This window comes from Callionymus lyra, chromosome 6, assembly GCF_982586985.1.
Source record: "Callionymus lyra chromosome 6, fCalLyr1.hap1.1, whole genome shotgun sequence".
NCBI classification, from domain to species: domain Eukaryota; kingdom Metazoa; phylum Chordata; class Actinopteri; order Syngnathiformes; family Callionymidae; genus Callionymus; species Callionymus lyra.
In genome coordinates this window covers 938187-964034 of record NC_141823.1, presented here as the reverse complement: position 1 = coordinate 964034, position 25848 = coordinate 938187, and the positions used below count along the sequence as shown (strand labels likewise).

The 25848-nt window shown below is 46.4% G+C and overlaps 2 protein-coding genes across 2 annotated transcripts in view; one reads left to right on the top strand and one right to left on the bottom strand.

Annotated features, from left to right (window-relative positions):
* Positions 1-7733, top strand: part of smyd3 (SET and MYND domain containing 3) — a 22576-nt gene extending 14843 nt beyond the window's left edge. Inside the window, exons 7-12 of the mRNA XM_087792992.1 lie at positions 1122-1224; positions 3657-3767; positions 3879-3966; positions 4031-4199; positions 7146-7254; positions 7313-7733. Coding sequence (XP_087649118.1) covers positions 1122-1224; positions 3657-3767; positions 3879-3966; positions 4031-4199; positions 7146-7254; positions 7313-7441 — 709 coding nt within the window. The 3' untranslated portion in view covers positions 7442-7733. The remainder of the gene's footprint in view (positions 1-1121; positions 1225-3656; positions 3768-3878; positions 3967-4030; positions 4200-7145; positions 7255-7312) is intronic.
* Positions 7734-7828: 95 nt separating this feature from the next.
* The window catches only part of kif26ba (kinesin family member 26Ba), a 57496-nt gene continuing 39476 nt past the window's right edge, over positions 7829-25848 (bottom strand). The window contains exons 9-28 of the mRNA XM_087792986.1: positions 23905-24021; positions 23253-23439; positions 23002-23191; positions 22252-22423; positions 21836-22132; positions 21616-21774; positions 21281-21374; positions 21017-21218; positions 20853-20951; positions 20668-20786; positions 20349-20528; positions 20123-20274; positions 19520-20054; positions 18617-19458; positions 18163-18374; positions 17980-18099; positions 17700-17908; positions 9035-9279; positions 8832-8979; positions 7829-8774 (exon numbers count right to left, since the gene is read on the bottom strand). Coding sequence (XP_087649112.1) covers positions 8632-8774; positions 8832-8979; positions 9035-9279; positions 17700-17908; positions 17980-18099; positions 18163-18374; positions 18617-19458; positions 19520-20054; positions 20123-20274; positions 20349-20528; positions 20668-20786; positions 20853-20951; positions 21017-21218; positions 21281-21374; positions 21616-21774; positions 21836-22132; positions 22252-22423; positions 23002-23191; positions 23253-23439; positions 23905-24021 — 4422 coding nt within the window. The 3' untranslated portion in view covers positions 7829-8631. The remainder of the gene's footprint in view (positions 8775-8831; positions 8980-9034; positions 9280-17699; positions 17909-17979; positions 18100-18162; positions 18375-18616; positions 19459-19519; positions 20055-20122; positions 20275-20348; positions 20529-20667; positions 20787-20852; positions 20952-21016; positions 21219-21280; positions 21375-21615; positions 21775-21835; positions 22133-22251; positions 22424-23001; positions 23192-23252; positions 23440-23904; positions 24022-25848) is intronic.

Here is a 25848-nt window from a genome sequence, read left to right as displayed (position 1 = left end):
ATATACACACACTCATATATAAACACACTCATGTATACACACACTCATGTAAACACACTCATTTTTACACACACACACTTATGTATACACACACTCATGTATAAACACACACTCATGTACACACACACTCATGTATAAACACACACTCATGTAAAAACACACACACATATATACACACACACATCAGATGTGCTCATTGTTGCCTGGCAACCGTGTCTGTGATCAGTTTTCACTTCGTCTCCGTCTGTGTCTCTGAAGTGAATCAGTGACATCACAGTATTTAATGTATTTGTATTCAAGTATTTCATGTATTTGTATTTAAATATTTAATGTATTTGTATTTAAAGTCACAGTATTTAATGTATTTGTATTCAAGTATTTAAAGTATCTGTATTCAAATATTTAATGTATTTGTATTTAAAGTCACAGTATTTAATGTATTTGTATTCAAGTATTTAAAGTATCTGTATTCAAATATTTAATGTATTTGTATTCAGATATTTAAAGTCACAGTATTTAATGTATTTGTATTTAAATATTTAATGTATTTGTATTCAGATATTTAAAGTCACAGTATTTAATGTATTTGTATTTAAATATTTAATGTATTTGTATTCAGATATTTAAAGTCACAGTATTTAATGTATTTGTATTTAAATATTTAATGTATTTGTATTCAGATATTTAAAGTCACAGTATTTAATGTATTTGTATTTAAATACTTAATGTATTTGTATTCAGATATTTAAAGTCACACTATTTAATGTATTTGTATTTAAATATTTAATGTATTTGTATTCAGATATTTAAAGTCACAGTATTTAATGTATTTGTATTTAAATATTTAATGTATTTGTATTCAGATATTTAAAGTCACAGTATTTAATGTATTTGTATTTAAATATTTAATGTATTTGTATTCAGATATTTAAAGTCACAGTATTTAATGTATTTGTATTTAAATATTTAATGTATTTGTATTCAGATATTTAAAGTCACAGTATTTAATGTATTTGTATTTAAATATTTAATGTATTTGTATTCAGATATTTAAAGTCACAGTATTTAATGTATTGTATTCATGTGTGTGTTGTTTAACTTCCTGGTTGATCTTCTCTCAGCTTCTCTCTGCTGAACCACGACTGCAGACCAAACTGTGTCGTGATGTTTGAAGACACTCGTGCTCACCTGAGAGCCGTCCAGGATCTGGAGCCTGGACAGGAGGTACAGATACTCATGGGTCCTGAGACTGTGTCTCACCTGTCATCCTGTGTCTCACCTGTCATCCTGTGTCTCACTTGTCATCCTGTGTCTCACCTGTCATCCTGTGTCTCACCTGTCATCCTGTGTCTCACCTGTCATCCTGTGTCTCACCTGTCATCCTGTGTCTCACCTGTCATCCTGTGTCTCACCTGTCATCCTGTGTGTCTCACCTGTCATCCTGTGTCTCACCTGTCATCCTGTGTGTCTCACCTGTCATCCTGTGTCTCACCTGTCATCCTGTGTGTCTCACCTGTCATCCTGTGTCTCACCTGTCATCCTGTGTGTCTCACCTGTCATCCTGTGTCTCACCTGTCATCCTGTGTCTCACCTGTCATCCTGTGTGTCTCACCTGTCATCCTGTGTGTCTCACCTGTCATCCTGTGTCTCACCTGTCATCCTGTGTGTCTCACCTGTCATCCTGTGTCTCACCTGTCATCCTGTGTCTCACCTGTCATCCTGTGTGTCTCACCTGTCATCCTGTGTCTCACCTGTCATCCTGTGTGTCTCACCTGTCATCCTGTGTGTCTCACCTGTCATCCTGTGTCTCACCTGTCATCCTGTGTGTCTCACCTGTCATCCTGTGTCTCACCTGTCATCCTGTGTGTCTCACCTGTCATCCTGTGTCTCACCTGTCATCCTGTGTCTCACCTGTCATCCTGTGTGTCTCACCTGTCATCCTGTGTCTCACCTGTCATCCTGTGTCTCACCTGTCATCCTGTGTGTCTCACCTGTCATCCTGTGTCTCACCTGTCATCCTGTGTGTCTCACCTGTCATCCTGTGTCTCACCTGTCATCCTGTGTCTCACCTGTCATCCTGTGTCTCACCTGTCATCCTGTGTCTCACCTGTCATCCTGTGTGTCTCACCTGTCATCCTGTGTCTCACCTGTCATCCTGTGTGTCTCACCTGTCATCCTGTGTGTCTCACCTGTCATCCTGTGTGTCTCACCTGTCATCCTGTGTGTCTCACCTGTCATCCTGTGTGTCTCACCTGTCATCCTGTGTGTCTCACCTGTCATCCTGTGTGTCTCACCTGTCATCCTGTGTGTCTCACCTGTCATCCTTTGTGTCTCACCTGTCATCCTGTGTGTCTCACCTGTCATCCTGTGTGTCTCACCTGTCATCCTGTGTGTCTCACCTGTCATCCTGTGTGTCTCACCTGTCATCCTGTGTGTCTCACCTGTCATCCTGTGTGTCTCACCTGTCATCCTGTGTGTCTCACCTGTCATCCTGTGTCTCACCTGTCATCCTGTGTGTCTCACCTGTCATCCTGTGTCTCACCTGTCATCCTGTGTGTCTCACCTGTCATCCTGTGTGTCTCACCTGTCATCCTGTGTGTCTCACCTGTCATCCTGTGTCTCACCTGTCCTCATGTATGTCTCACCTGTCATCCTGTGTGTCTCACCTGTCATCCTGTGTCTCACCTGTCATCCTGTGTCTCACCTGTCATCCTGTGTCTCACCTGTCCTCATGTATGTCTCACCTGTCCTCATGTGTGTCTCACCTGTCCTCATGTGTGTCTCACCTGTCCTCATGTATGTCTCACCTGTCCTCATGTATGTCTCACCTGTCCTCATGTATGTCTCACCTGTCCTCATGTGTGTCTCACCTGTCCTCATGTATGTCTCACCTGTCCTCATGTATGTCTCACCTGTCCTCATGTGTGTCTAACCTGTCCTCATGTGTGTCTCACCTGTCCTCATGTATGTCTCACCTGTCCTCATGTTTGTCTCACCTGTCCTCATGTTTGTCTCACCTGTCCTCATGTGTGTCTCACCTGTCCTCATGTGTGTCTCACCTGTCCTCATGTATGTCTCACCTGTCCTCATGTATGTCTCACCTGTCCTCATGTGTGTCTCACCTGTCCTCATGTGTGTCTCACCTGTCCTCATGTATGTCTCACCTGTCCTCATGTTTGTCTCACCTGTCATCCTGTGTGTCTCACCTGTCCTCATGTGTGTCTCACCTGTCCTCATGTATGTCTCACCTGTCCTCATGTGTGTCTCACCTGTCCTCATGTTTGTCTCACCTGTCATCCTGTGTGCCTCACCTGTCATCCTGTGTCTCACCTGTCATCCTGTGTGTCTCACCTGTCCTCATGTTTGTCTCACCTGTCCTCATGTATGTCTCACCTGTCCTCATGTATGTCTCACCTGTCCTCATGTTTGTCTCACCTGTCCTCATGTATGTCTCACCTGTCCTCATGTGTGTCTCACCTGTCCTCATGTTTGTCTCACCTGTCCTCATGTTTGTCTCACCTGTCCTCATGTGTGTCTCACCTGTCCTCATGTGTGTCTCACCTGTCCTCATGTGTGTCTCACCTGTCCTCATGTATGTCTCACCTGTCCTCACGTGTGTCTCACCTGTCCTCACGTGTGTCTTTCATGTCTCTCAGTTGACCATCAGTTACATCGAGACACTGATGGACACTGAAGGACGTCAGAAGCAGCTTCAGGATCAGTTTCACTTCACCTGCTGCTGCTGCAGGTGTGTGTCCAGAGACCAGGTGAGACTCTCACACACACACCAGGTGTTCCTGAGTCAGAGTGGAGACCTAAAAGCTTCCAGGTGTGTCCTTTGTGGTCCACCCATGTTGAGCAGGTTTGTGTGTCTTCAGGACGAGCTGCTGCTGTCTGGAGTCCAGTCTTCATGGCTCCGGTTGAAGGACCGGCTGGTGGAGCTGGAAGACATGAAGACCAAGTACAGTATCCTTCTTCTGCTCTGAGTGGGTCCGGTCAGTCGTCGTGGTTCTCCTGAGTGCGTCTCCAGACTGGACCGTCCTCCTGCACGACTGCCAGACTCTGCTGACCAGCACCGACCTGCCCCAAGAGAACCTCTACCTGCTCCGGGTCACGGATCTGGCCCTGGACGCCGCCGTCCAGCTGCAGCTGTGGCAGGAAGCAGTGGAGCTGGGACTGAAAACACTTCCTGTATACAGGTGAGGCATCACTTCATGTCTACAGGTGAGACATCACTCCCTGTAGGTGAGACATCACTCCCTGTAGGTGAGACATCACTCCCTGTAGGTGAGACATCACTCCCTGTAGGTGAGACATCACTTCCTGTAGGTGAGACATCACTCCCTGTAGGTGAGACATCACTCCCTGTAGGTGAGACATCACTCCCTGTAGGTGAGACATCACTCCCTGTAGGTGAGACATCACTCCCTGTAGGTGAGACATCACTTCCTGTAGGTGAGACATCACTCCCTGTAGGTGAGACATCACTCCCTGTAGGTGAGACATCACTCCCTGTAGGTGAGACATCACTCCTTGTAGGTGAGACATCACTTCCTGTAGGTGAGACATCACTTCCTGTCTGTAGGTGAGACATCACTTCCTGTAGGTGAGACATCACTTCCTGTCTGTAGGTGAGACATCACTCCCTGTAGGTGAGACATCACTTCCTGTAGGTGAGACATCACTTCCTGTCTGTAGGTGAGACATCACTTCCTGTAGGTGAGACATCACTCCTTGTAGGTGAGACATCACTCCCTGTAGGTGAGACATCACTCCCTGTAGGTGAGACATCACTCCCTGTAGATGAGACATCACTCCCTGTAGATGAGACATCACTCCCTGTAGGTGAGACATCACTTCCTGTCTGGTGAGACATCACTTCCTGTCTACAGGTGTGACATCACTTCCTGTCTACAGGTGAGACATCACTTCCTGTCTGGTGAGACATCACTCCCTGTAGGTGAGACATCACTTCCTGTCTACAGGTGTGACATCACTCCCTGTCTACAGGTGAGACATCACTTCCTGTCTACAGGTGAGACATCACTTCCTGTCTACAGGTGAGACATCACTTCCTGTAGGTGAGACATCACTTCCTGTAGGTGAGACATCACTTCCTGTTGGTGAGACATCACTTCCTGTCTAGAGGTGAGACATCACTTCCTGTAGGTGAGACATCACTTCCTGTAGGTGAGACATCACTTCCTGTCTAGAGGTGAGACATCACTTCCTGTAGGTGAGACATCACTTCCTGTCTGGAGGTGAGACATCACTTCCTGTAGGTGAGACATCACTTCCTGTCTGGAGGTGAGACATCACTTCCTGTAGGTGAGACATCACTTCCTGTCTAGAGGTGAGACATCACTTCCTGTCTAGAGGTGAGACATCACTTCCTGTAGGTGAGACATCACTTCCTGTCTAGAGGTGAGACATCACTTCCTGTCTAGAGGTGAGACATCACTTCCTGTAGGTGAGACATCACTTCCTGTCTAGAGGTGAGACATCACTTCCTGTAGGTGAGACATCACTTCCTGTAGGTGAGACATCACTTCCTGTCTAGAGGTGAGACATCACTTCCTGTAGGTGAGACATCACTTCCTGTCTAGAGGTGAGACATCACTTCCTGTAGGTGAGACATCACTTCCTGTAGGTGAGACATCACTTCCTGTAGGTGAGACATCACTTCCTGTAGGTGAGACATCACTTCCTGTCTAGAGGTGAGACATCACTTCCTGTAGGTGAGACATCACTTCCTGTCTAGAGGTGAGACATCACTTCCTGTAGGTGAGACATCACTTCCTGTAGGTGAGACATCACTTCCTGTAGGTGAGACATCACTTCCTGTCTAGAGGTGAGACATCACTCCCTGTAGGTGAGACATCACTTCCTGTAGGTGAGACATCACTTCCTGTAGGTGAGACATCACTTCCTGTCTAGAGGTGAGACATCACTTCCTGTAGGTGAGACATCACTTCCTGTCTAGAGGTGAGACATCACTTCCTGTAGGTGAGACATCACTTCCTGTCTAGAGGTGAGACATCACTTCCTGTAGGTGAGACATCACTTCCTGTAGGTGAGACATCACTTCCTGTAGGTGAGACATCACTTCCTGTCTAGAGGTGAGACATCACTTCCTGTAGGTGAGACATCACTTCCTGTCTAGAGGTGAGACATCACTTCCTGTAGGTGAGACATCACTTCCTGTAGGTGAGACATCACTTCCTGTAGGTGAGACATCACTTCCTGTAGGTGAGACATCACTTCCTGTCTAGAGGTGAGACATCACTTCCTGTAGGTGAGACATCACTTCCTGTCTAGAGGTGAGACATCACTTCCTGTAGGTGAGACATCACTTCCTGTAGGTGAGACATCACTTCCTGTAGGTGAGACATCACTTCCTGTCTAGAGGTGAGACATCACTCCCTGTAGGTGAGACATCACTTCCTGTAGGTGAGACATCACTTCCTGTAGGTGAGACATCACTTCCTGTCTAGAGGTGAGACATCACTTCCTGTAGGTGAGACATCACTTCCTGTCTAGAGGTGAGACATCACTTCCTGTAGGTGAGACATCACTTCCTGTCTAGAGGTGAGACATCACTTCCTGTAGGTGAGACATCACTTCCTGTAGGTGAGACATCACTTCCTGTAGGTGAGACATCACTTCCTGTCTAGAGGTGAGACATCACTTCCTGTAGGTGAGACATCACTTCCTGTCTAGAGGTGAGACATCACTTCCTGTAGGTGAGACATCACTTCCTGTAGGTGAGACATCACTTCCTGTAGGTGAGACATCACTTCCTGTAGGTGAGACATCACTTCCTGTAGGTGAGACGACACTGATGTTCGTTGAACATGAGAGCAGGAAAGAGGGGGAGGATGAAAGAAAGCATAAAAAGAAGAGAAGAACCCCCTCCCCCCCTCTTCTGCCTACACCATGTGACCTTCCTGGTTCGTGCTTGGACTGCTGTGATTGGTCGGTTGATGCAGCAGCGAAGGAGCCGATAATTGCCTCATGTTCGCTCCCTGAGGTTTCCATGACAACAGAGATCCAACATTCGTGAGCTGCAAACGATCAGAGCCGACACGGGTTTACTCCGGGTTCTCCTCCTGAACTATGACCTGCAACATTCTCCTCTCCTGCAGGAGGTTCTTCTCGGACCCTCACCCGGTCCTCGGCCTGCAGCTGACCCGAGTGGCGAAGCTGCAGCATCACCTGGGCCTCGTCCAGGAGGCCCTCGACACCTTCACACAGGTGAGAAGACTCCACGCCTCAGTTCCTGGACTGAAGCTCTGCCCTCTGACCCCTGCAGGCCCACGACGTCATCAGAGTGACCCACGGCAGCGACGCCCCTCTGACCTCTGACCTGCTTACTCGCATGAACGAGTGTCGCTGTGAACTGAACCACCTGTCGTTGATGTCACCTGCAGACTCACCTTGACCCTCATGACCCCTCATGACCTCACCTGGACCCTCATGACCCTCATGACCCTCCTGACCTCACCTGGACCCTCATGACCCCTCATGACCCCTCATGACCTCACCTGGACCCTCATGACCCTCCTGACCTCACCTGGACCCTCATGACCCTCATGACCCTCCTGACCTCACCTGCATATTAAGAAGATCAAATGTTGTCATGACGCCTCATTAGCATCTGATTTGCATAATGACTTCTGATCTACACGTTTTTTTTTAATGTTCTTTTCAAAATAAAATAATTTGTAATGATGTGTTTCGTGCTCGACTGCAGTGCATTGTGGGTGATGTAGGCTGTGACCTTGAGACCAAGACTTGATATATTTATATTTGTACAAACACAGAAGCAGGCAAACACACACGGATCAAGAACGTCTGATGAGGATCAGGGACGCCGAGTCTGTCTTAACACATGCTCGTTAGAAAAGTTGGTTCGACTCACGACATCCAAACATACAAGAGGTTCCTCCTGGTTCTGGTCCCACAGTTCATGCAGCTGGTCCAGGAGGACACGTTTAGAAAAGCTGTTCCTCAGGAGCTGCTGGAGGTCGACCAGGTCATCAAGGTCATCAAGGTCAAGTCTTTATTGCTTCAGACCTTCAGACCTTCAAACAACATCCGAGTCTTCATCAAGTTCCTCCTGAAGCAAAGAGTTCTGATCGTGATCCACAGACCGGCATTCACTCGGGTCGAGGTCCAGTCATTTGTGGACTTCAGCACCTTCAGGTCCACAGAGAGGTCTTGGTCTTCAGAAGTCCACAAGGCACTTGTCTGTCTGTTCTGAGGTGTGGACGACGAGGAGCGTCATCCTTCTTCAGCACCATATGTCGGGTCACAGGTGTAGTCCCGGGTCAGCTCTAGTTCTGGGTCAGGTCTAGTCCAAGGTCAGGTATAATTCTGGGTCAGGTCTAGTCCTGGGTGAGGTCTAGTTCTGGGTCAGGTCTAGTCCAAGGTCAGGTCTAGTCCCAGGTCAGCTCTAGTCCCGGGTCAGGTCTAGTCCCAGGGCAGGTATAATTCTGGGTCAGGTCTAGTCCCGGGTCAGCCACAGATGTAGTCCCAGGTCAGGTCTCGTTCTGGGTCAGGTCTAGTCCTGGGTGAGGTCTCGTTCTGGGTCAGGTCTAGTCCTGGGTGAGGTCTCGTTCTGGGTCAGGTCTAGTCCCGGGGCGACACGTCGAAGCAGGTGACCATCATCAGATGAGCTTTGCAGAAGTTGAGTCTGGTCTCCAGCTTGTCCGTCAGGGTCTCCAGAGCGACCAGACTCTCCAGGGAGTCCTCGTGGTCCTGCTGCAGCTCGACTGCAACAGAAGACAAACGTTGAGGAACCCGCGGAGAACCTCCAGGGTCTCACTCACACTCGCCGGTCCAGGTCTGCGGCTCCAGCATCAGGTGCTGCTTGGTCTGGTCCAGCTCGACCTTCAGGCGCTGGTACTTGTCCCGGAGCTCGGTGACGCGCTGCTGACGGTTCTCCAGCAGGGGGCGCTTCACACTGACGTAGACCTCCTGGAGACACGAGATGTTGAGACCTCAATGTTTGAGGTCAGGATCTTCTCCTCACCTGCTCCTCCTTCCTCCTCTGCAGTCGCTCCACGTCGTCGATCTCGTAGACCTTGATCTCGAAGGTCTCCGTGGCGACGCGGGCGGCGGAGGACGGCGGTCCCAGAGGTCCGTCCACCCAGCAGGCGCCGGGGCCGGAGGACGAGGACGAGGAGGAGGTGACGGTCTGTCTGGAGGAGCGGTGGGAGGCGGAGGAGGACGAGGAGTCCGAGGTCAGGACCGGGATGAGGCGGCGGCGCTGAAGACCTGAAGAGATCGATGCACACGTCATCTCAGCTGTCAATCAAATGATTGATGAACCGCTGATTCTTTATTAAAGTTTGATTGATTATTGATTATTGATTTATGTGGATTTAAATATAAACTGTTAGTTTGAAACGATCAGTTTTGTTGTGATTCGAACACATTGGTTGGAACTGATCAATAAAAACAATCAAAACAATAAAAAACAATAAAAACAATCAAAACAATAAAAAGGAAAGAAAATCAATAAAAATCAATAAAAAACAATAAAAAACTATAGAAAACAATCAAAACAATAAAAAGAAAATAAAAAGGAAAAAAACAATAATAAAAACAATAAAAATCAATAAAAAACTATAAAAAATAACTATAAAAACAATAAAAACATTAAGAAACAAAAAAAAATAACAATCAAAAACAATAAAAACAATATAATCAATAAAAAACAATAAAAACAATAAAAATAAAAAAAAATAAAAAAAACAATAAAAAACAATCAAAAACAATAAAAAAATAAAAAACAATGAAAACAATAAAAAGAATAAAAAACAATAAAAACAATAAAAATCAATAAAAACAATAAAAACAATAAAATCAATAAAAATCAATAAAAACAATAAAAACATTAAAAAGAATAAAAAACAATAAAAACAATAAAAAACAATAAAAAACAATAAAAACAATAACGAAGTAAAGAAAATCAATGTTTTTATCGTCACAATATTAACATTTAAATCATTTTTTAAACATGTTTATTAAGAATTTGTCTTTTTTAATCTTCTATTATTTCCCTGAAAGACTTCATTTTCTAAATGAACTTATGAATGAAATTCTTCAAGATAATTCTGTCATTATTTAAACACAAGCGTCTGATCTTTAGTTCCAGCTGCGACCCGTGGACTCCTCGCTTCTACTGTTCTTCACCTCATTTCTACTGTTCTTCACCTCATTTCTACTGTTCTTCACCTCATTTCTACTGTTCTTCACCTCGCTTCTACTGTTCTTCACCTCGCTTCTACTGTTCTTCACCTCATTTCTACTGTTCTTCACCTCATTTCTACTGTTCTTCACCTCATTTCTACTGTTCTTCACCTCGCTTCTACTGTTCTTCACCTCGCTTCTACTGTTCTTCACCTCATTTCTACTGTTCTTCACCTCATTTCTACTGTTCTTCACCTCATTTCTACTGTTCTTCACCTCATTTCTACTGTTCTTCACCTCATTTCTACTGTTCTTCACCTCGCTTCTACTGTTCTTCACCTCATTTCTACTGTTCTTCACCTCGCTTCTACTGTTCTTCACCTCATTTCTACTGTTCTTCACCTCATTTCTACTGTTCTTCACCTCATTTCTACTGTTCTTCACCTCATTTCTACTGTTCTTCACCTCGCTTCTACTGTTCTTCACCTCATTTCTACTGTTCTTCACCTCATTTCTACTGTTCTTCACCTCATTTCTACTGTTCTTCACCTCATTTCTACTGTTCTTCACCTCGCTTCTACTGTTCTTCACCTCGCTTCTACTGTTCTTCACCTCATTTCTACTGTTCTTCACCTCGCTTCTACTGTTCTTCACCTCGCTTCTACTGTTCTTCACCTCGCTTCTACTGTTCTTCACCTCGCTTCTACTGTTCTTCACCTCATTTCTACTGTTCTTCACCTCGCTTCTACTGTTCTTCACCTCGCTTCTACTGTTCTTCACCTCATTTCTACTGTTCTTCACCTCATTTCTACTGTTCTTCACCTCATTTCTACTGTTCTTCACCTCATTTCTACTGTTCTTCACCTCATTTCTACTGTTCTTCACCTCGCTTCTACTGTTCTTCACCTCGCTTCTACTGTTCTTCACCTCATTTCTACTGTTCTTCACCTCATTTCTACTGTTCTTCACCTCATTTCTACTGTTCTTCACCTCATTTCTACTGTTCTTCACCTCGCTTCTACTGTTCTTCACCTCGCTTCTACTGTTCTTCACCTCATTTCTACTGTTCTTCACCTCGCTTCTACTGTTCTTCACCTCGCTTCTACTGTTCTTCACCTCGCTTCTACTGTTCTTCACCTCGCTTCTACTGTTCTTCACCTCATTTCTACTGTTCTTCACCTCGCTTCTACTGTTCTTCACCTCGCTTCTACTGTTCTTCACCTCATTTCTACTGTTCTTCACCTCATTTCTACTGTTCTTCACCTCATTTCTACTGTTCTTCACCTCATTTCTACTGTTCTTCACCTCATTTCTACTGTTCTTCACCTCGCTTCTACTGTTCTTCACCTCGCTTCTACTGTTCTTCACCTCATTTCTACTGTTCTTCACCTCGCTTCTACTGTTCTTCACCTCGCTTCTAATGTTCTTCACCTCGCTTCTACTGTTCTTCACCTCATTTCTACTGTTCTTCACCTCGCTTCTACTGTTCTTCACCTCATTTCTACTGTTCTTCACCTCATTTCTACTGTTCTTCACCTCATTTCTACTGTTCTTAACCTCATTTCTACTGTTCTTCACCTCATTTCTACTGTTCTTCACCTCATTTCTACTGTTCTTCACCTCATTTCTACTGTTCTTCACCTCGCTTCTACTGTTCTTCACCTCATTTCTACTGTTCTTCACCTCGCTTCTACTGTTCTTCACCTCGCTTCTACTGTTCTTCACCTCGCTTCTACTGTTCTTCACCTCATTTCTACTGTTCTTCACCTCATTTCTACTGTTCTTCACCTCGCTTCTACTGTTCTTCACCTCATTTCTACTGTTCTTCACCTCGCTTCTACTGTTCTTCACCTCATTTCTACTGTTCTTCACCTCGCTTCTACTGTTCTTCACCTCGCTTCTACTGTTCTTCACCTCATTTCTACTGTTCTTCACCTCGCTTCTACTGTTCTTCACCTCGCTTCTACTGTTCTTCACCTCGCTTCTACTGTTCTTCACCTCACTTCTACTGTTCTTCACCTCGCTTCTACTGTTCTTCACCTCATTTCTACTGTTCTTCACCTCGCTTCTACTGTTCTTCACCTCGCTTCTACTGTTCTTCACCTCGCTTCTACTGTTCTTCACCTCGCTTCTACTGTTCTTCACCTCATTTCTACTGTTCTTCACCTCATTTCTACTGTTCTTCACCTCATTTCTACTGTTCTTCACCTCATTTCTACTGTTCTTCACCTCGCTTCTACTGTTCTTCACCTCATTTCTACTGTTCTTCACCTCGCTTCTACTGTTCTTCACCTCGCTTCTACTGTTCTTCACTTCGCTTCTACTGTTCTTCACCTCATTTCTACTGTTCTTCACCTCATTTCTACTGTTCTTCACCTCATTTCTACTGTTCTTCACCTCATTTCTACTGTTCTTCACCTCGCTTCTACTGTTCTTCACCTCGCTTCTACTGTTCTTCACCTCGCTTCTACTGTTCTTCACCTCGCTTCTACTGTTCTTCACCTCGCTTCTACTGTTCTTCACCTCATTTCTACTGTTCTTCACCTCGCTTCTACTGTTCTTCACCTCATTTCTACTGTTCTACACCTCGCTTCTACTGTTCTTCACCTCGCTTCTACTGTTCTTCACCTCATTTCTACTGTTCTTCACCTCGCTTCTACTGTTCTTCACCTCGCTTCTACTGTTCTTCACCTCGCTTCTACTGTTCTTCACCTCGCTTCTACTGTTCTTCACCTCATTTCTACTGTTCTTCACCTCGCTTCTACTGTTCTTCACCTCGCTTCTACTGTTCTTCACCTCATTTCTACTGTTCTTCACCTCGCTTCTACTGTTCTTCACCTCGCTTCTACTGTTCTTCACCTCGCTTCTACTGTTCTTCACCTCACTTCTACTGTTCTTCACCTCGCTTCTACTGTTCTTCACCTCATTTCTACTGTTCTTCACCTCGCTTCTACTGTTCTTCACCTCGCTTCTACTGTTCTTCACCTCGCTTCTACTGTTCTTCACCTCGCTTCTACTGTTCTTCACCTCATTTCAACTGTTCTTCACCTCATTTCTACTGTTCTTCACCTCATTTCTACTGTTCTTCACCTCATTTCTACTGTTCTTCACCTCGCTTCTACTGTTCTTCACCTCATTTCTACTGTTCTTCACCTCGCTTCTACTGTTCTTCACCTCGCTTCTACTGTTCTTCACCTCGCTTCTACTGTTCTTCACCTCGCTTCTACTGTTCTTCACCTCATTTCTACTGTTCTTCACCTCATTTCTACTGTTCTTCACCTCATTTCTACTGTTCTTCACCTCATTTCTACTGTTCTTCACCTCGCTTCTACTGTTCTTCACCTCGCTTCTACTGTTCTTCACCTCGCTTCTACTGTTCTTCACCTCGCTTCTACTGTTCTTCACCTCATTTCTACTGTTCTTCACCTCGCTTCTACTGTTCTTCACCTCGCTTCTACTGTTTTTCACCTCGCTTCTACTGTTCTTCACCTCGCTTCTACTGTTCTTCACCTCGCTTCTACTGTTCTTCACCTCGCTTCTACTGTTCTTCACCTCGCTTCTACTGTTCTTCACCTCATTTCTACTGTTCTTCACCTCGCTTCTACTGTTCTTCACCTCGCTTCTACTGTTCTTCACCTCATTTCTACTGTTCTTCACCTCGCTTCTACTGTTCTTCACCTCATTTCTACTGTTCTTCACCTCGCTTCTACTGTTCTTCACCTCGCTTCTACTGTTCTTCACCTCATTTCTACTGTTCTTCACCTCGCTTCTACTGTTCTTCACCTCGCTTCTACTGTTTTTCACCTCGCTTCTACTGTTCTTCACCTCGCTTCTACTGTTCTTCACCTCGCTTCTACTGTTCTTCACCTCGCTTCTACTGTTCTTCACCTCGCTTCTACTGTTCTTCACCTCATTTCTACTGTTCTTCACCTCGCTTCTACTGTTCTTCACCTCGCTTCTACTGTTCTTCACCTCATTTCTACTGTTCTTCACCTCGCTTCTACTGTTCTTCACCTCGCTTCTACTGTTCTTCACCTCGCTTCTACTGTTCTTCACCTCGCTTCTACTGTTCTTCACCTCATTTCTACTGTTCTTCACCTCGCTTCTACTGTTCTTCACCTCGCTTCTACTGTTCTTCACCTCATTTCTACTGTTCTTCACCTCATTTCTACTGTTCTTCACCTCGCTTCTACTGCTCTTCACCTCGCTTCTACTGTTCTTCACCTCGCTTCTACTGTTCTTCACCTCGCTTCTACTGTTCTTCACCTCGCTTCTACTGTTCTTCACCTCGCTTCTACTGTTCTTCACCTCATTTCTACTGTTCTTCACCTCGCTTCTACTGCTCTTCACCTCGCTTCTACTGTTCTTCACCTCGCTTCTACTGTTCTTCACCTCGCTTCTACTGTTCTTCACCTCGCTTCTACTGTTCTTCACCTCATTTCTACTGTTCTTCACCTCGCTTCTACTGTTCTTCACCTCGCTTCTACTGTTCTTCACCTCGCTTCTACTGTTCTTCACCTCGCTTCTACTGTTCTTCACCTCATTTCTACTGTTCTTCACCTCGCTTCTACTGTTATTCACCTCGCTTCTACTGTTCTTCACCTCGCTTCTACTGTTCTTCACCTCGCTTCTACTGTTCTTCACCTCGCTTCTACTGTTCTTCACCTCATTTCTACTGTTCTTCACCTCGCTTCTACTGTTCTTCACCTCGCTTCTACTGTTCTTCACCTCATTTCTACTGTTCTTCACCTCATTTCTACTGTTCTTCACCTCGCTTCTACTGTTCTTCACCTCATTTCTACTGTTCTTCACCTCGCTTCTACTGTTCTTCACCTCGCTTCTACTGTTCTTCACCTCGCTTCTACTGTTCTTCACCTCATTTCTACTGTTCTTCACCTCGCTTCTACTGTTCTTCACCTCATTTCTACTGTTCTACACCTCGCTTCTACTGTTCTTCACCTCGCTTCTACTGTTCTTCACCTCATTTCTACTGTTCTTCACCTCGCTTCTACTGTTCTTCACCTCGCTTCTACTGTTCTTCACCTCGCTTCTACTGTTCTTCACCTCGCTTCTACTGTTCTTCACCTCGCTTCTACTGTTCTTCACCTCATTTCTACTGTTCTTCACCTCGCTTCTACTGTTCTTCACCTCGCTTCTACTGTTCTTCACCTCGCTTCTACTGTTCTTCACCTCGCTTCTACTGTTCTTCACCTCGCTTCTACTGTTCTTCACCTCGCTTCTACTGTTCTTCACCTCATTTCTACTGTTCTTCACCTCGCTTCTACTGTTCTTCACCTCGCTTCTACTGTTCTTCACCTCATTTCTACTGTTCTTCACCTCGCTTCTACTGTTCTTCACCTCGCTTCTACTGTTCTTCACCTCGCTTCTACTGTTCTTCACCTCATTTCTACTGTTCTTCACCTCGCTTCTACTGTTCTTCACCTCGCTTCTACTGTTCTTCACCTCATTTCTACTGTTCTTCACCTCGCTTCTACTGTTCTTCACCTCGCTTCTACTGTTCTTCACCTCATTTCTACTGTTCTTCACCTCATTTCTACTGTTCTTCACCTCGCTTCTACTGCTCTTCACCTCGCTTCTACTGTTCTTCACCTCGCTTCTACTGTTCTTCACCTCGCTTCTACTGTTCTTCACCTCATTTCTACTGTTCTTCACCTCGCTTCTACTGTTCTTCACCTCATTTCTACTGTTCTTCACCTCGCTTCTACTGTTCTTCACCTCATTTCTACTGTTCTTCACCTCATTTCTACTGTTCTTCACCTCGCTTCTACTGTTCTTCACCTCATTTATACTGTTCTTCACCTCGCTTCTACTGCTCTTCACCTCGCTTCTACTGTTCTTCACCTCGCTTCTACTGTTCTTCACCTCGCTTCTACTGTTCTTCACCTCATTTATACTGTTCTTCACCTCGCTTCTACTGCTCTTCACCTCGCTTCTACTGTTCTTCACCTCGCTTCTACTGTTCTTCACCTCGCTTCTACTGTTCTTCACCTCATTTCTACTGTTCTTCACCTCGCTTCTACTGTTCTTCACCTCGCTTCTACTGTTCTTCACCTCGCTTCTACTGTTCTTCACCTCATTTCTACTGTTCTTCACCTCGCTTCTACTGTTCTTCACCTCGCTTCTACTGTTCTTCACCTCATTTCTACTGTTCTTCACCTCGCTTCTACTGTTCTTCACCTCATTTCTACTGTTCTTCACCTCATTTCTACTGTTCTTCACCTCGCTTCTACTGTTCTTCACCTCATTTCTACTGTTCTTCACCTCGCTTCTACTGTTCTTCACCTCATTTCTACTGTTCTTCACCTCATTTCTACTGTTCTTCACCTCGCTTCTACTGTTCTTCACCTCATTTATACTGTTCTTCACCTCGCTTCTACTGCTCTTCACCTCGCTTCTACTGTTCTTCACCTCGCTTCTACTGTTCTTCACCTCGCTTCTACTGTTCTTCACCTCATTTATACTGTTCTTCACCTCGCTTCTACTGCTCTTCACCTCGCTTCTACTGTTCTTCACCTCATTTCTACTGTTCTTCACCTCGCTTCTACTGTTCTTCACCTCATTTCTACTGTTCTTCACCTCGCTTCTACTGTTCTTCACCTCGCTTCTACTGTTCTTCACCTCGCTTCTACTGTTCTTCACCTCATTTCTACTGTTCTTCACCTCGCTTCTACTGTTCTTCACCTCGCTTCTACTGTTCTTCACCTCATTTCTACTGTTCTTCACCTCGCTTCTACTGTTCTTCACTTCACTTCTACTGTTCTTCACCTCATTTCTACTGTTCTTCACCTCGCTTCTACTGTTCTTCACCTCATTTCTACTGTTCTTCACCTCATTTCTACTGTTCTTCACCTCGCTTCTACTGCAGCAGATCTTCAGTCATTTCACAGTCGACTGCTCGTGTCTCCTCCTCTCCTCCTCCTCCTCTCCTCCTCCCCCAATCATCCTCCACACCTCCCCTTCTCCTCCTCCTCCTCCCCTCCTCCTCCCCTCCTCCTCCCCTCCTCCTCCCCTCCTCCTCCCCTCCTCCTCCTCTCCTCCCCCACTCCTCCTTTCTCCCCCCTGTAGTTTGCAGCATCAGCAGGTCATATGATAGAAGCAACTGTTAGTTTACACGTGAATATTCAGTTTCTATGATAAAGTATATAAATATGTATATATATACAGTATATATATAAAGTATATAAATATATATACATATATATATATATAAAGTATATAAATATATATACGTATATATATATAAAGTATATAAATATTATGTATATTTTATAAGTGCATCAATGTCATCAGAATATAATTGAACCAACATTTAGATTAATTTTAGGGTTTTTTATTATTTGAATATTAAACTGAGTGTGTTTTTAAAAAACCTTAAATGAATTAATAGTTAAATAATTAAAAAACGACTCAAGTGTTCAATAACAAAACCTTTAAATCATTTAAATCATTCAAACATGGATCAAGTTGACCTACGACCTCACCTGTGTTGCTGCGGCTCTTCTTGCCGCTCTTGCAGCTGCGCCTGGACGAGGTGGTGCTGTGGTCACTGAGGGAGTCCAGGGCTGAGGAGGTGCTGCCTGTGTTCTCGCTGCTGTCCCGCAACATGCTCTCGTAGCCGCTGCTGCCGCCGCTGTGGTAGAACAAGGCCGTCTTGCCCATCGCCGGCGGGAGCTCGCCGCTCAGAACGCTGCTGTTGGAGCAACGGTTAGAAGTCAGAGGGGCTGCAGTCGTCCACTGGGCTGAGGAGAACCATGAGGGTACCTGTTGTCACTGGCGTGGCCGCTGCTGCATCGATGAGATTTTCTGGGCGCCGTGATCTTGCTGTAGGGAGACGGAAGCGTCTGCACCACGGCAGCCTTCTCCTCTGCTTCAGGACCCTCTCTGTTAGCAGGACACAGAAGCTCAACTACCAAGACAGGACATTTTCACCAGCAGCCTCCTCACCTCGGCCTCCCTCGCTCCTCGGTCGTATCCGTCTGGCCGTGGCCTCTGGACCGGGTCCCCGTACTTCCCTGCAGCAGCTCCGAGATCCGACTGTTGACTGCTCGGAGAGGCAGTTTAGCAGCAAAACTTCCTCCACGACTGCGGCTCAGTGACTGCGTTGACCAGTTTGCAGAAGTCTGTTCCTGCTGGTGTGCGGGGGTCTGCACGGTGGTCTGTCCGAGAGAGATTACACTTACAAACCCTTGACATTCACAGCAAAATGTCAGTTTCCCTTGTCCAACATCATGCCCCCCCCTCTCAGTCTTACTACACTGCTCTGGTATTCCTTGCACAGGTATTTTGGGGAGAACTGAAGAAAGGGCGTCGGACTATCTAGAAAATGTAGCTCAAGATATTTTCAATGATCACCTAAACATTCTATTGCATCATGTTATTGGACAGAAGTGTTTCATACCTTTTCATTAGGGGGAAGGCTGGAGCTGCGACTGCCCATTTGGCTCAGTGACTTGGTGGAGAAGCTTAGGGTCTTGGTGCTGGAAGCCGACAGACTCCTAGACTTGGGGCTACTCGTCATCAGCAGCTTACTGACTGCTGAAACCTTTGTTTGGCAATTGTTTTTTGCTGGAGATTGTGGGGCGCTGAGTGTACCATTGCAAAGACTATGGTTCCCAGTAGAAGAAGAGACAGACCCAGTACGTACAAGACTACGACCAGAGCGAGGGATCATGCTGTCCCCTCTAACCCCTCTGAGGGTCTCCCTTCTTTCCAGAGAAAAGCAGTCATAATGGTGGCCTCCGGTACGGGACCCGTGGACCCGTCCCAGAGAGTTGGTCCTGCAGGCCAGCTGCTCCAACTTGGCACTGAAGAGTCTGCTGCTGTCAAAAATGGACCCTTGTGGTCTGGTCCCTGATCCAGCACTATCTGTGAGAGCATGGAGTGGACTTCCTGCTCGGTTACGATTGTCCAGACTGGACTTCCGGACAGGTGGCAAAGGTGGGACAGCGCCCCTTTTGTGTGAGTACAGCGTTCCAGCTGATCCCCTGCGATCAAGGGTGGCAAGGGGACTACTCGGGGTGGACGAAGCTATGGCCAAGCTTCGGTACTCCATTCCAGAATCAAGGCCGTCGCGTTGGTTCAGTTGATGCCAGCCTCGTGGAAGACTAGCAGTCCGTTGAACGCCAGGGTCATACATTGTGATCAACTCTCCGTGTCCACAGACAATTTCACAGCCGTCCACCACTCTCCCGAAGTCTGGGGAGGACTCCCCTTCCCCACTAGAGCTTTGCAGGTCTGCACCTGTCCCGAGAAAAATACAGGATCAAAACATTTCGTCAACATGGACAGTCGACCAACTTACCTTCTCTAGAGAAGCTCTGCTGGTCTCCACTGCTGGATCCTGATAGAAGCTCCGCCCCCCTTACCTCCAGGGACTCCAGTTTATCAAGGCCCCGCTTCAGCCAGGGGTCATCAAAATTCCCCTCACTGGACTTGTGAGGTGAGGAGAGGACAGTGGGCTCTTGTGGGGTTACAGGTTTGGGTACCACACACGGGTTGACGCTGATGTCAGCCTTGAAAACTCCGGTGAGGGACTGTATGGTTGTCTTCGCCATGGAAGGTGGCATCTTTAATAGCTTCTCTTTGGCGGCTCTCTTCTCATAAGTCTCCCCCCCATCCAGACTCCCACATCTGGAGCTGCAATGAAGGTCTGTGGGACCATCAGGGTCAGCAAGGGCTTCCCCCTGAAACCCCTGGGACATGTTGAAGCTGTGAAGGGACTGCTCTGCCTCGCTTCCCATGCTGAGGTCGCTCATCCAGGACGAGATTGAGGAGCCACAAAACGACGACGTAGTCGGTAGCATGTGACCTTCAGTCCGAAGTCTCGACATCGCCACCTATGGCAGAACAGATGAAGGCACATCAACACTCAGTGTTTGTTTTAAGACTGACCATGTTCACCAACCTCTGCCATTGCAGCAACCTCAGTGACCACAGGGCCTGGTCCAGAATATAGAGGGACACCCCCACCAACATGGTGAACTTCATCTTCTATCAGGTTCTGTTCTTTGAATGAAGTGGTGGAGGTTTGACCCACTGTGGATGTTGCAGACTGACCTGGACCAGGAAAATGTCATTAACATGACATGATAATTGCATCAATAAATGTCTTCGGGTTGAACTAAGCTCACCTTCCCTGTGAGGGTCCAGAGGAAGAGGCGGTACATCGTCGTCGCACAGAGTCTCTGCAGATCCCAGACTTGCAGAGAGGGATGGGTAGGGCTCTTGTGCATGGGGACACATGCCCACCGGGGAGGTCCTGGACAACACTGACTCTGTAGAGGAGCGACCGCTATCTGCCGCCAGACTGTCTGTAGAACCAGAACCAGAAATGGGTCAACATTGTTGTTCAGTAAGCAATCTTCTTGTGCGAGTAATTCAAAAGTTTGTTTGAGCTTCAAGGACATGTCCCCAGCAGAAGTGTGACATGAGGAACACAAATCAACTTACTGTCTGATGTCAGAGGTTCTAGCGTCTGTCCGTCCTGGGCCAGTGAGTGGGTGGTTGTTGCTGGGATCACCCCCTTCTGAGTATAGACTTTACACCTCTGAGAGGGTGAGGACGGCGGTCTGAAAAGGACCACAACACGCTCAGAAATCTTGGACTACACAGACCATGAGGAGTAAAGAAAACACCTGTAGTCAGAGGTCCTGGTCAGACTGGCCACCCCAAGTCTCGGGGAGCCCAGAGGACGAGCTTTACCCTCCAAGCCACACAGATTCACACTCTCACGACTGTTGAGTCAAAACATCAATCCAGATGTAAGATGTTCTTCACAACACACCAGCACCATTCTCACCTGTCAGTCAGCTGGCAGCTCCTAGTTCTTTGCAGCAGGTTACTGGTGCTGCTTCCTGTCACGTTCCGGGTTAGGACTGGAGAACTCTGAGTCAGACTTTGGATCATGGTCTGGGCCAGCTCGGCCTCCTCAACTACCTCCTGGAGCTCCTGTAGCTGCTGGTCGTTGGTCTTCCCCCATGAGGCTGGACATTCCACTGATCCTGAAGAGAACAACGTGGGTTTCAAGGAAGTTCAGTACAGAGGTTTGCAGGAACCAGCTCACCAGCTCTGGACTCCAAGGTGTTTGCTGAAGCTGGACATGGATCCATTTTGGCACCTTGAGTGACAGGAAGTTCCTCGAATGGGAACTTGGCCACCTGACGACAGATAAAGAGACGCTGACTTGAGCTTCTGATGAACGTTTTCACACGGAGACGAATGACGAGTCCAGCAAGACCCTTATAATGGCCATGCTGTCATTTTTGTGTTCGTGTATTTGGCTAAAAGTAAAATTTGTAAAAAGGCTGTTTGAGAATCAGAATGAAGTGGATGAATATTGAATATCTTGAAGACTTGAACCTTCCTATACTGTCTCAGACACACACAGAAAGTCTTCACCTCCTCACTGCCGTCGATACAGTCCAGTCGCTCCTGCAGCTCAGCGAAGGTGTTGCACTTGAGACACTCGGCTGCTTCCTCTGGAACCGGAGCCAGTGGCTGACCCAGGTGACACTGCTGGGACACTGACGGATCTAGAACCTCCGACTGAGGCTGTACCTGGGATCGATGCATGATATCAGCTTCAGGTCAAATCAGAGCCACTGGGAAGTTTTGGTACCTGGTGCGGCTCAGTTTTGCCTCGCAGCAGAGCCGGGATAATCGGCACAAACTCGGGCGGACCCTCGTTGTCAGTCAGCTCTCTATCCGACATCGCTGCCCCGTTCGGACCCACATAGATCACTGTGTCACATGACTGCTCGCTGCTAGAGTATTCGTCCGGGTCACTGGATAGACGCAGCAGTGGGTGGTCCGAGTCGCTGCCGCCGCGGTGATGGAAAGATCGTAGGTGGGTCGGCCTCCTCATGCGACCCTCCTCGCACGAGCTCTCTCCTCCGGACGAGCTGGACGTGTACTGCTGAGGAGAGACCAGACAGGCTGAGGCGTCGTCCCACAGGAGGCCCTCGGGCTACACATCGACCAACACGGACAGCAATGAACGAAGGCGACCAGAGCTTCACGGTTGTCAGGACTTACAACGGTGACTTTGCTTTTCTTCTTCTTCATCCGGAGGACGCGGGAGGCGAGCTGGACTGTGGACAGAGTTTCTGAGAAGTCTGCTGGAGACGCAGAGACGTGAGCGATCATGGTGGTCCTGCAGTTCATGTTGCCGAGGGACTCCCGCAGCAACATGGTCAACTTGCTGTCCCTGGTAACACACACACACAGTCTTGTCAACTTCTGATCTAGGACCAGGTCCACACCTGACCACGCGTCAATGACTAGTCACATGACCCTCTCTGGCTTGCCATGTAACCTCAGCTTACATTGGCTTGAAACCATCATTTTATCTAGACATTAGTCTGTCACGGGCCTGGATCAGTGTGTCGACCATAAAACACACAAAACTATGTAATGACTGCACAAGTGTTTGTGTTTTTGACAACAGGGTCGATCTCTGATGCTACACGCACACACGCACACGCACACGCACACGCATGCACTCACACACACCCCCACACGCACACGCACACGCACACGCACACGCACACGCACACGCACACGCACGCGCACACGCACACGCACACGCACACGCACGCGCACACGCACGCACACGCACACGCACACGCACACACCCCCACGCACACGCACACACCCCCACGCACACGCACGCGCACACGCACACGCACACGCACACGCACACGCACTCGCACACGCACACGCACACGCACACGCACACGCACACGCACACGCACACGCACACGCACACGCACACACACAGCTCACTTGTAGGGGATGTGTTTGCTCCCGTTGACCAGGGCCAGGATCACGTTCCCAAGCGCTGACAGAGACAGGCAAAGGGGAGCTGGTCCTGTTCCAGAGCCATCCTTGGTCTTCACCCCGGCTCCATCTCCCAGCAGCCTTGGGTCGCAGCTGCCCAGGTCAAGAAGGTGGAGGCGGCTGCGACCGCCGGACACTAGAGGAGAGTTGAAGGTCAGCTGTGAGTGTCTGAGAGGAGGAGGTGGAGCAGAACTTACTCCCTCCCTTGCCGGTCTTCTCCATGCGGTACTGGTAGATGTGCAGTGTGAACAGCATGTGTGAGTTCCTCTGCTCCTCCTCACTGCGGTCGGCCTGCTGGCTGCTGTGACGAGCCGCCAACGCCGCGTCTAGGAACCAGGCTGCCTTCTCTGGTGTCGCAGCCCGAAGTTCAGACTGGTTCTGGAGCTGCAAAAGGAACCAGGATTAGAGAGCGACTGTAGTATCAGTGCTGCTCTGTGTTAGGTGAGGAGACCAGGAGGTGAGACTAGGAGCTGAGACGAGGAGTGGGGTGGCGTGATCCGAAAAGAACCGTCCACCTGATCAGTACCCTACTGGCGCTTTGTTATTGGACTTCCGTGTTCATCACAGATCGTCCATCATGAAGGCGATGCTCAAAATGAGGAGGTCCACATGTGACCTTGGCACCAGAACACCCTTGTCTGTAGTTCATGGACTTTTTAGTCGTGTTGTCAGACTTGAATCAGTGTCCTTGAGAGTTGAGAAGATCCTGTTCCAAAGTGAGGAGACCCAGGACTCAGCTGGTCTGGAAACATCTCAGGGTCTCCCAGGAAGAGTCTGGACGTCCTTCTGAAGCTGCTGCCCCCGCGACCTCTCCCCGGAGAAGAGTGATTGACAGCTGTGTGTACGTACCTGCATCCCACAGATGGGGTCTTCACACAGGTAAACACCTGGAGACTGACCGTCCTGAAGACTTCCTGAAGACACGTCTGACAAGAGGTCCTTCAAGTTCTCGTCCTTCCCCCAGACCTGCACACACACACACACGCATGCACACACACACACACACGCATGCACACACACACGCATGCGCACACACACACGCACGCACACACACACACGCATGCACACACACACACACACGCATGCACACACACACGCATGCGCACACACACACGCACGCACACACACACACGCATGCACACACACACACACACGCACACACACACACACGCATGCGCACACACACACGCACGCACACACACACACACATATACAGGTGAGTTAATGTGTGAAGATATAGAAGTGTGTAAAAGTGTGCAGAAGTGTATAGAAGTATATAGAAGTGTGTAAAAGTGTGCAGAAGTGTATAGAAGTATATAGAAGTGTGTAAAAGTGTGTAAAGTGTATAAAGTGTGTAAAGTGTGTAAAGAGTGTAAAGTGTGTAAAGAGTGTAAAGAGTGTAAAGTGTGTAAAGTGTATAAAGTGTGTAAAGTGTATAAAGTGTGTAAAGAGTGTAAAGTGTATAAAGTGTGTAAAGAGTGTAAAGTGTGTAAAGTGTGTAAAGTGTATAAAGTGTGTAAAGTGTATAAAGTGTGTAAAGTGTGTAAAGTGTGTAAAGTGTGTAAAGAGTGTAAAGTGTGTAAAGAGTGTAAAGAGTGTAAAGTTTGTAAAGAGTGTAAAGTGTGTAAAGTGTATAAAGTGTGTAAAGAGTGTAAAGTGTGTAAAGTGTGTAAAGTGTGTAAAGTGTATAAAGTGTGTAAAGTGTATAAAGTGTGTAAAGTGTGTAAAGTGTATAAAGTGTGTAAAGTGTGTAAAGAGTGTAAAGAGTGTAAAGTGTGTAAAGTGTGTAAAGTGTGTAAAGTGTATAAAGTGTGTAAAGTGTGTAAAGTGTATAAAGAGTGTAAAGTGTATAAAGTGTGTAAAGTGTGTAAAGTGTATAAAGTGTTTAAAGTGTATAAAGTGTGTAAAGTGTGTAAAGTGTATAAAGTGTGTAAAGTGTGTAAAGTGTATAAAGTGTGTAAAGTGTGTAAAGAGTGTAAAGAGTGTAAAGAGTGTAAAGTGTGTAAAGTGTGTAAAGTGTATAAAGTGTGTAAAGTGTTTAAAGTGTTTAAAGTGTTTAAAGTGTGTAAAGTGTGTAAAGTGTTTAAAGTGTTTAAAGTGTGTAAAGTGTGTTAAGTGTGTAAAGTGTTTAAAGTGTTTAAAGTGTGTAAAGTGTGTAAAGTGTGTAAAGAGTGTAAAGTGTGTAAAGTGTGTAAAGTGTTTAAAGTGTTTAAAGTGTTTAAAGTGTGTAAAGTGTGTAAAGTGTTTAAAGTGTGTAAAGTGTGTAAAGTGTTTAAAGTGTTTAAAGTGTGTAAAGTGTGTAAAGTGTGTAAAGTGTGTAAAGAGTGTTAAGTGTGTAAAGTGTGTAAAGTGTTTAAAGTGTGTAAAGTGTGTAAAGTGTGTAAAGTGTTTAAAGTGTTTAAAGTGTGTAAAGTGTGTAAAGTGTTTAAAGTGTGTAAAGTGTGTAAAGTGTTTAAAGTGTGTAAAGTGTTTAAAGTGTGTAAAGTGTTTAAAGTGTGTAAAGTGTGTAAAGTGTTTAAAGTGTGTAAAGTGTGTAAAGTGTTTAAAGTGTGTAGAGTGTGTAAAGTGTTTAAAGTGTGTAGAGTGGGTTAAACTGCGGTGATTATGTTGTATGACGTTTGTGTTTGTTAATGTTTTAATTCTGTATCAACAATAATCATCATTTCTAAGTTGGTTCAGTGAAAGTTGATCAAACGTTGTATCTTCTCTAAAAATACCATAATCTCACTTTTAGAAATTCTTATCATTATCAGAAAATCATGTCCTTCACTGAGAGACTCATGATGACCCGTT